This window comes from Aspergillus aculeatus, assembly GCF_001890905.1.
Source record: "Aspergillus aculeatus ATCC 16872 unplaced genomic scaffold ASPACscaffold_7, whole genome shotgun sequence".
NCBI lineage: Eukaryota > Fungi > Ascomycota > Eurotiomycetes > Eurotiales > Aspergillaceae > Aspergillus > Aspergillus aculeatus.
Window position 1 is genome coordinate 1,589,240 of NW_017962982.1, and position 9,863 is coordinate 1,599,102.

The 9,863-nt window shown below is 51.3% G+C and overlaps 3 protein-coding genes across 3 annotated transcripts; 1 reads left to right on the top strand and 2 right to left on the bottom strand.

Moving 5' to 3' along the window:
• Positions 1–3,362: 3,362 nt before the first annotated feature.
• On the top strand, positions 3,363–4,478 carry ASPACDRAFT_60355 (regulator of G-protein signaling domain-containing protein; the record flags this gene model as incomplete). The annotated part of the gene is made up of 1 exon (XM_020203549.1): positions 3,363–4,478. The coding sequence occupies one exon, from the start codon at positions 3,363–3,365 to the stop codon at positions 4,476–4,478; it is 1,116 nt and encodes a 371-aa protein (XP_020056880.1).
• A 1,351-nt stretch (positions 4,479–5,829) lies between these two features.
• ASPACDRAFT_1856108 (RUS1 family protein) lies at positions 5,830–8,142 on the bottom strand. The gene is made up of 7 exons (XM_020197468.1): positions 7,962–8,142; positions 7,755–7,870; positions 7,691–7,703; positions 7,529–7,592; positions 7,120–7,460; positions 6,990–7,034; positions 5,830–6,885 (listed from the first exon to the last, which is right to left on the bottom strand). The coding sequence occupies exons 1-7, from the start codon at positions 8,112–8,114 to the stop codon at positions 5,983–5,985; spliced, it is 1,635 nt and encodes a 544-aa protein (XP_020056881.1). The 5' UTR covers positions 8,115–8,142; the 3' UTR covers positions 5,830–5,982.
• A 922-nt stretch (positions 8,143–9,064) lies between these two features.
• On the bottom strand, positions 9,065–9,484 carry ASPACDRAFT_43127 (alpha-ketoglutarate dehydrogenase subunit KGD4; the record flags this gene model as incomplete). The annotated part of the gene is made up of 2 exons (XM_020201204.1): positions 9,065–9,348; positions 9,409–9,484. The coding sequence occupies 2 exons, from the start codon at positions 9,482–9,484 to the stop codon at positions 9,065–9,067; spliced, it is 360 nt and encodes a 119-aa protein (XP_020056882.1).
• Between the last annotated feature and the right edge of the window lie 379 nt (positions 9,485–9,863).

The window sequence follows — 9,863 nt, forward strand, 5'->3', positions numbered from 1 at the left end:
AACAGGCAGGGAGTATGGGGATGGCAGGTGCACACGCTTCTTGGCCCTTGTGTATTGTACTACGTATGTATGCATGCATGCATGCATGTGTGTATGTATGTATGTATGTATGTATGTATGTTTGTCCGTGGCCTGATTTTCCGATGCAATGGATCGCGGAATCCTTCTGGAGAATCGCCATGTGTTTTTAGGTACTATATACGTACTGTACATGGTACATCAGTATCTACGGAATTCGACAAGGGAATATAGCACCACTGAGTCGCTACTGACTGAGATACCCCGTACTTGGGTATATGATGTGAGCCACGTAAAGAGGAGGGAGGGAGGCAGGTATAGTTATAGTTATACTCTGTACGGAGTACAGTACTTCCAACGTCCAGCCGGAGTCTGCCCGTTACAGTACCCGACGATCCAATCCAGTCCAGACTGCACACTTGCCACCTTTCTTCCTCCAAATCCACTTCTAACCGCTTCAGCCAAGCCTGATGGGATGGATGCTTGAGATCAGACAGAGCTTTGCTGCAGTAGGACGTCCATACAAAAAGCTGCTCGAGGCCCTCCTCCCCCGTTCAGCGGGCGTTTGATATCACATCTTACTTTCCAATTGAATTCTGGTCAATTGGCCTCATGCGATAGAACCTGTCTCAAAACCGACCCTTCTTTTAGAACATTCAGAATTAAATCCTCCACGTATCAGGCCTGTCCCGGTGCTGTACGAGATAAACAACCGCCAGATATCTGCTGCTCCGCAACTGCAACCGACATAAGCTCCGCGATCAATCATATTTCCTCGGCCAGGGCTGAGCGATTTATCCTCGTTGCATCTGCACCGTTGGTCATATTGACCTTTGAACGCGCGTTGTTGGGGGCTGCTTCTTTACCCCTTGCTTACTGCTGAGCTCTCGCCTTGCAGTTGGAAATCACACATGGTAAGTGGAAGACGATCTTCTCTTTTGATGTTTTCTAGAACATAGCTACTTCCTTATTCTCTATTGATCTCCCATTCTTCTTCGTTTCGTTCCTGGGAGGGTTTTTTGTTTTTTGTTTTCTTTTTTTCTTTTTGTCATGTGTGTTCAATGCTTGTTTTCTTGTTGCGACCACGGTGCGCGCATTGTTTCACACATGCCTTTCTCGCCATTCCCATCCCCATCCCCATCCCCATCCCCATCCCCTCCAGCTCCACGACATCCACAAATCTCCTCACTGGTGGGTGTTGAATCTTGAATCGGATATCGATCGACGGGTCAGCCGAACAGCATCGTCGTCACTGTTTATTTTGCACTTTAACAGCAAAAGAGAAACTGGGAAGCGCTGGTGGGGGGTGAAAGAGAAGAGAGAGAGAGTGGAATGGATCGGACCGAGTCACACCGAAGGTCGAGAACATCACAGTACTCAGTACTCGACGAAGCCGAAACAGGCGCTGGTCTCCACTACCAGTCTGCTTGCCCGGTTCCCTTCTGCATCTCCGAGACGAACCGTCCGTCCCTTTTGGCACCGGCAGAGCGATCTCTCAGACCGAAGGACAGACAGACTCCAAAGTTGTTGGTCGCTATGGATGGCTCCACAGCTGATTTTGAATGACGAAGATCCGTTCCCCTCCCCCCCCACCTTTTGAGGCTTCCAGATCCTGTTCCAGTTTCGGGTCGTCAGTCCCTCTCGACTATTCCACAATCATTTCAGTCCTCTGAAGCATGACGTGATTCCGTCATTGGATTATTGATGATGATGAAGATGATTACCATTACTTGCCCAGGCGCGTAGTGGTCTCGACTGACTCAGATCGTGGGGCTTCTGGAGAGAGAGGGTTCTCGCTTCATCAAATACTGCGTATTGTATGAGGAGACTGAGTACTACTGTTCAATGGGTCAATGGGTCATAGATGCTGTTGGTGATCTGCCCGGAGTACAGTACTATGAGTATCATCTATGTACCTGATTATCATCCGGTCTTATTCCTCATATCTGAGACCTCATTGACTGGTTTTGGATTGATTGGATCATTGGCCTGATTGAGAGTCACGGGGGTTCTGCCATCATCGAGCGAATCCGGCGTGTTGACCCCACCTTGAGGGAAATGATTGGATGAAACTACGATCGACCGGGTGGAAAAGTCTTGTCTGCACTTGATTTGTGGTTTGAGGGAGGGAGAGAGGAAGGCAGCCAGCCAGTCAACTTGCCAATTCGCCAGTTCGCCAGTTAGCCCCATCCCTGGCCAGCCAACGTGGTTGCGTTCCAGTTGTGGAGTGGAGCCTAACCTGACAAAAAATTGATCAGCAAAACTGTCTGTCTTGTCTGTCTCTGCCTTGTTTCATTGCCTCCCATCATCCTCCCAGGCTTACCCTCCCGCCCCCCCCCTCCTCATCTTGTCCTCGAACCTCTCTTGAGTCTCAACTCACTTCCTTCGATCCACAGTCCATCCAATCCAGATCTTTTCTCCCTGTGGCGTCATCCCTTCTGCCACTCCACTCCAATCCACTTCATTTCACTCCATTCACTCGCTTTCCCACCCTCCCCACCCAAAATTCTCTTCCTCCAAGGTTCCTTTTCGGATCCAAACTTTCCACTCTTCTTCCTCTCTTTCCTTTTTCTCTCATTTTTCATTATTTCCAAATTTCATTTTTCCCGAATTTGATTTTTCTTTCCCCTACTGATTGATGTACAGGCCTTAATTCCACATATTATTATTTTCCCTGTTCTCCTCAAATTCTTTATCTCATTATCTCATTAGTGTTAGTGTTCGTCCATGTTTGTCTGTCTGCCTGTCTTCTCTCGCTCGCTGTCTGTATGTCTGTCCGTCTATCTGCTGCCTGCCTGCCTTTCCCTTCCTTCCTTAATCCTTCTGGAATTCTGCACTTCCTTCCAATCTCCCCCCCCCCCTGTCACCACAAATATTCTTCCCCTCAAAACTAATCAATCCTTTGTCTGCCAAACAGATCTCATTCTTTCACTGAGTCTTACTCAAATCTTGAGATCCCTACTCACTGGATTGTCTTCCTCCACCCCCCTCCTCTCTTTTACTCAGCGCGTCCGCCTGCCTCACAACTCGACACCGCTAACGCTGCCTTTCATTCCATTCACCGTTCTTCCCGCTCTCACCCGCCGGTACTCGCATTCATCACCCAGCCTGGTTCTTGATCCGCCGGTGGCTGGTAGCTGGTGCTCGGCCAAAATACGAACGGACCCTGGGAAACTGGAACCCTCGACAAGTCCGAAAGCGAGCCATTGACGAGCCGTGACCCTCCCCCCGGGACACACAACCATTCTTCCCTGTCACAACTGTTTTACAGTGCGGGGAGGATTCCAGGGCTGTCGCTACACTCGGTCATCTTACCCCACGAGTCCTGTTACACCCTGGACGCGATGCTCAAGAAGAGGACTTTACATCCTCCCATTCTCTTCCGGCATCACACTCCCACCACGACGCCTGAACTCTCGCCGACGACCTCTTCATCGGACAGCGAGTCGGACGAGGACATGGACTCCCCCCGTCCGCGTCCGCTAAGTCTGACTGTACCCCCTGGCGCATTTTGTCCCATGCGTCCCTCTTTAGATGAGGTGCTTGCGAACACTGCCCCTGCACCCTACACCCTCAGTGCCTTCATGGCCTATCTTTCCCAGAATCATTGCTTGGAGACTCTCGAATTCACCCTGGAGGCGAAGCGGTACCGGGAAACCTACAATGCTCTGAGTCGCCAACTGAACCAATCTCCTATTGCCAGTGAATGTCCCGAAAGCCAACACCTGCGCATGCTCTGGCAACGACTGTTGACAGCCTACATCATCCCGGGTTCCCCGCGTGAGATCAACGTCTCCAGCGAAGTCCGGGAAGATATTCTTCGATATGCGAATCAAACTCCCCCGCCGCCCCCCGAAATTCTGGACCTTGCCGTGAAACTCGTCCACGACCTGATGGAAGAGTCGATCTTCATCCCATTCCTGAACGCTCACGCCGCTGCTGCTCACGTCTTCCCCCTATCCGAGCCACTCTTCCCGCACGAGGATGTCACTGTCGTTTCCAATGCGAGTCTCGACGATCACACGGTTAAGCGGGTTCGTTCGAAGGGTCGCCGCTTATCGCCCCGTTCCTCCAAAGAATTAGGCTCCCCGGTCTCCGTCGGGTCCCCGACTGGCCACTCCACCCGGTCGAACTTCTCGTTGAGTGCGATGACTTCATCCTTGAGCAAGGCGGGTCATCGCACATCAAGTCATGTTACTAGTGCTAGCGGGGAGTCGGCATCGGGCAGCGCTTTAACGGATGATTCAGGAAGCGTGCAGTCGAATGTTAGTACAGGTGAACCGATGACACCGCCGACGACTCCACCCTCGAGTGAACCCAATAGTATGCAACTCGGTCACAGTCCGAAGCGGTCCGACAACCCTTGGAAGAAGATGGGAATGAAGCTGGGTTTCAAGAAGCGCTCTGGGAACAGTGGTTCCGGCAGCCATCACTTCAAACTATCCGGCATGGACGAATGACTGGCCGTCCGAGCCCCGCAAACAAGGCCTGCCCTACACCGAAAGCCGGGAACTTTCTGGCAGACAGTGAAGCTTTGCTGCTGTCCCCTTTGCGGACCACAGCTTTTACTTCACCCCTGATTAACCACCCTGGAGGTGTACCACGAAACGGCTACCGTCTTTCCACGTTCTCTCCCTTCGGTAGACCGGACGCCTCCGAGCTAATCCCTCAAACGTTTACATTGTGTCTACGACTGGTCCCTCGATTCCATCAGCGAGCATTTCCATTCAGATATGACCACGAGTGGATGGCCATGATGACGATATAATGCCCGTGCATATTTGGTTTTTCATGCTTCCAACCGGGAAAGCATTTTCAGAAGAGGCGTTTTGCCTTCTTCTCGTTCTTCTCTTTTTGTGTGTGTGTGTGTGTGTTTTGCTCAAGCCTGCGAGCGATTTAGCGAGCATTTCGATATTTTGTGTCAACAAAACTCATATAGACAGGACTCAAAATGGTGTGGCATCCGGAGTTTATCTTTTCCTGGCGTTTTTGGGCTGTCGTGTGGCTGTTGGTCGTGATGTGATGTGCATGAATTTATGTTTTCTGGATCATGAGGTACCGGCAGAGGCCATATGCCGGGTTTCTTCGCAATTACCCTTCTGTGTTCTTTTGTGTTATTTCTTTTCCTTTTTCTATGGCCATGCATTGTTTGCACAGCACGGGGTTTGCATCAGCAATAGCATTAGCATTAACGTTAGCATTAGCGTTAGCATTAGCATTAGCATTAGCATTAGCATTAGCATTAGCATCACTGTACTGGAAGTCGGTCAATAGATACCCATGGTTTGATGCATTGTCAACGTTGCGCGTTGCTTGTGTAGTCTCTTGAACTATCATATGCTCTGGTGGAAATTACAGCAAGCCATAGAGCCCCTGTGCATGAGCATCCTGTCACTGCATCAGAGAAGAGTGGAAGATGTGTAAGGCGTTGGGGCCGAGGGCCATCTATGCACTGTACATATATATAGGACAACGCGAACTATTCTGGCCTGCAGCTCAAAACCACGTGCGAACTTCGGTGACAGCTTCCGCAAAGCATCGCCCATCTCAACTGGTTTGGACTGGAACAACGAAACTGTGCTCGAGCTCGAGGCACTGGCGCAACCTCTCTCTTGGGTACGGACGGAAACTATGGCGCCGATTCTAGGTGTCCATCAAACCAAAGGGAAGGTTGATACGGTCAAGTCGGAAGCGTTCGAGTCCAGACGAACCCACCCCAGCTTGGGCCGTTCCATCATGGGAATAATATATAGCAATAGGTGAGGCGTCCAGACTTGGATCCATCCAAGGAAGGGGATTTGTCCCCCTCCCCAAGTTTGTGTGTACTGTTGGAGGAAAAAACTGGGACATGACTCTGATTTACAAGGTAATGAGAGGAAGTCGAACGTTCACCAGGCGGGCCCAGTTGCCAGGCGCTGGGCAAACTACAAAATTTTCCTGTGATTTGACTGGATTTTGTTTACATCAACAAACTCTTCTGCCCGACTTCGTCTCCAACGCCCGGATGGTGAGATCCCACCCTGCATTTTCGAGGGCGGCTATGTACCGCTCGAACCGGCCATCTTCATTCAGAAAGGACAGTGTGCGGTGAAGAACGTCGAGAATGAGGCCGATGCTCCTCCCATCCATCTCGGGTTCGCTCCCTTTCTCAGATGGCGTTGCGTTGGGGGAAGAGGGGTGACTGCAAGAAAGAACTCTTGCTGCGAGCAAGGCGTGTAGCCAGCCTTTGAGCTGGCTCTGCGGGGTGCAGCTGGATTTCAGGAGGATGTTGGCGTGCCATTTGCCCTTGAAGAAGCTGAGGAAGAGGATGTAGTGTTCGTCTGTGAAGAGGGTAGAGAGTTGCGGAAGAGGGATGTTAGTCTTTAGGGATTTGGAGGAATGGGTGGAAATGAGGGCGAGGGAGGAGAAGGAGAAGAAGGAAGAGGAGGAAGAGGATGGACCGAGGAGAAATTGACGAAGGGAAACGCCGATCCGGCAGGTGCCGATGCACAACCCCACTGGTTGGGTTGGAACAGGAGATGACCATCTGAGAACACCGTCTGTCTCGAAGATCTTCTCCTGTTTGGCGACTTGGGATGGCGTGAGGATTCGCAGTCGGTCGTGATCCGCACTCGGCTTGTGGGGAGAGATTGTTGTGCGGTGAGTTCTGGTGCTAGTGCCGGCGTCCTGGTCCATCAGTTGGAGGAAGTCCCCGTCAGTGTTGAGAATGGTGGAGAAGACAATGTTCGCCCGCTGCCTGTTCAGACTCGTCATTTGAACGGAGCGGACGGCTGCATAGTTCAGACTCAAATGCAGGGCCAAAAGCATTAGGAGGGCGATCCATGTTGCAGCGAAACCTGTCACATGCGAGACGACGAAGGACCCAACCTTTTTTATTGCAACCTGTCAGCTAGCGCTGTTATGCATGCGTGGATGCATGCATGTAGCGTGCAGGGGAGAGCAAAATCAGTGGGAGGGAAGGAGGGGCCTACCAGCATGCCAACGAGAGAGATGATAGTCTCCTGAGACGAGTCTTTCTGTTGTTGAAAAGATGTTACCTCTCTTGACCTCGGACATAGAGACAGGTCACTACAGGGGTGAGCTGTGCGCACAGCTACTTACAGCATTAACCTGCGCTAGGTTGCCCCATCGAGAAAAGTGCGCACTCAAGCTCGCCTTGGAACTTCCACCTGCGACGCCACAAAGGGCACGAAGAATGCCTGCTGTGCTGAGTACGAGAACTCGAAGAGCACCCGCTGGGACCATGGGCGAAAAACAGTCCAAGATCATAGCCGCATCGTTGAAAATGTCTGCCGCAAGCCGATATTTCTTACATTCTGGCTCGAGCGCGGTACCGATCCGATGCGCGAAGAGAATGGTGGCGATACGGCCGGATGAGTCTTGGAGGATATGGAGGAGTAGAGCTGAAGTAGGTGATGCATCAGCGTTGCCGACACCCACGCCTGTAGTTTGTTCATCAGTGTTTGCCATGTAATTGTGGCAGAGAGAGGGTATATGCAGTATGACCAACCTTGTAAGACCGCCCTGGATGATAGGAGACCTGCGATAGAGCTGCTAAATGCTTGAAGGGAGTCCTTGAGGAACCATGGTCAGTCACACCGTGAAGAGGGGTGCATCAATGTCTATGCCGGAAGTGGATCGCTTGCGATGGACGCGGTAAACACAGACATACAAAGATTTGATAGCTGCAGTTCGTTAGTCAGAATCATGGTCGAGACCGAGTTTACCAGACTTACGGGGTGTAGTCTTCAGTGACACTGTGCGGATATCCAGTGGGGAGGAAGACGTCAACGAGGATGTCCAGTATTGCCTTGGAAGACCACGGAGTTGTTGATAAGCTGGAGGGATCATGCTGGAAAACCGTATCAGCTCACATGTCATTTGTAGCACTCGATCGCTTTCACACAACTACCATTAGAGGGGGCAATGCTATTTCAACTGACCAGAAGATCTATACGTCCGCTGTTTGCACGGCCGTTGCCATGCTCCAATGGCAGAGAGCGAGTTGATTGAGTGTAGACATAGGTGGCTGTAGGATGGTTGGCTTCGTCCACTTCGTTGAAGGTAATGGGCTCCGAGCCCCTGTTGAAGGCCATTCTTTGTGTTTTAGACGTTTGCGCTGCTACTTTTTTTTTTTTTTCTTTACAGAAAAAGAGGAATCCCCGAATCGACCAGGATTCGGGATCTCAGGGTTGATTGAAGATGGTGCAAAGTTCCATGTGCAAAGAAGATCCAGTCATGTATGTTGGTTGATTGGAAGGTTGATTGCGTGGTCGAGACCGACGACGCTAGGACCCCTGCAGCAGCACGTGCAAAGAGATCCATATCTATACTCAGTACGTTCTTTAATCACCGCTAAGCCTGACATCATCGGTATCCTTGGGCCTCTATCTTAGCGGCAGCTAACGCAGTAGAAATTAGGGATCATCAAGGCTGTAGAATTCCAGATTCATGATTGAATCTCATTGGTTAACTCCCCTAAGTCTCATCATAGAGACCAAAGCATCTCCGCCCGTGTACAAACCCTACTTCCAGCAGACTTTTCAATCCGGATCAACGAATCAGCTATACACAAGAGTCTGAATAGATCTCAATAGATCTCAGCATGTCCCAAACAGACAGAGAAAAGATTATCCCACATATAGCAAGCACGCCCCAAAAGAAGAACAAAAATTTTAAACCGCTAAGCATGAAGACGAGCAACCACCAGCGCCGTGTTCGAATCAGAGAATGAGAGAAGCAGTGGCGGAAAGAAGAGAAGAGGGACCGGGTCAGCTTCCAGGCTGGGCACGCCGACTGAACGACCCATCACCAGTATAAGACAGTGCTTCCGGTCCTGAAGAAAGTGACGTGCAAGTTGAGGTGATGCGAGAGAAGACGGTGACCTTCACAGAGTCACTGGTAGTCCTTCCTGAAGCGGGCGCGCAGGTGCCGTGGTCCAGGCCACCAGTCTCTCATCGCAGCGTGACATCATTTGTCGTGCATCCCGTCAATGTTAAATGACCTTTATCGTCTCGTCATCTCCTCATTGGACATTCTATAGCATCTAGGCGAAAAGGCTGGCACCACCGGTCTCAATGGCCTCAATCTCGGCCTCGGTCCAGGGCAGGCGGTGGAAACGGGAGGGGAGCTCAGTACGGTCAAAGAATTCACCCTGCTTGGGCTGGATGGGTCCCAGAGAAGCGCCCGAGGCGCGACCGATGCCCTGGGAGAAAGAGGCACGACCCAGGGGACCGTGCTGCTGAGCCTTGGAGCGATAGGCGGCGAAGGAATCAGGAAGGACACCAGTAGGAGAAGCCGGGTGAGCACGAGGAGTGTGGTCAATGGACTCTGGGAAGACGCGCGTTAGACAACTGAATCCGTGAAGTCAGACAAGACGGAGAGACCAACTAGGCACAGAGCGCTTTCCGAGGAAACGAATGAGAGGGGTGCGAGCAGCGTTACGGAGAACCATGGTGGCGTGCATTGTGATAGTGTAAGATAAGATCTTTGATCAAGTTATATCGGCTGGAGAAGAAGTCTAGGGTAAGAAATAGACAGGCGTGTTGAGCACTCGAGCAAGCTTTCCGGGACTGTCCGAAGCGACCGATGTGGGCGATAAAACCGGTTGGAGAAATGAGGAAATGAGCAGGGGCGGGAAATTGATCGTAGGTACGGCAAGCTGGTGTATCACAAAGATGAATTCAGGGCAATTATATAGGCAATAGGCGGGACGAGATTGTGTATGTATAGAGAAAGAGGAAGATCGAGGGAGGGGTGGAGGGGTGGGAGAGGAATTGAATTAAGTGAAGACTGAGGAGGAGCAGGATGAGCGAGAGGAGGAGGAGGAGGGGAGGGGGGGGGGG

Excerpts from the sequence above, each read along its gene's own strand:
- ASPACDRAFT_1856108 (XM_020197468.1), bottom strand. The coding sequence starts at position 8,114 with ATGGCCTTCAACAGGGGCTCGGAGCCCATTACCTTCAACGAAGTGGAC. Across the intron at positions 7,871-7,961 it reads GCGGACGTATAGATCTTCTG|CATGATCCCTCCAGCTTATC; the intron begins GTCAGTTGAAAT and ends ACGGTTTTCCAG. Across the intron at positions 7,035-7,119 it reads ACCTAGCGCAGGTTAATGCT|AAAGACTCGTCTCAGGAGAC; the intron begins GTAAGTAGCTGT and ends TTTCAACAACAG.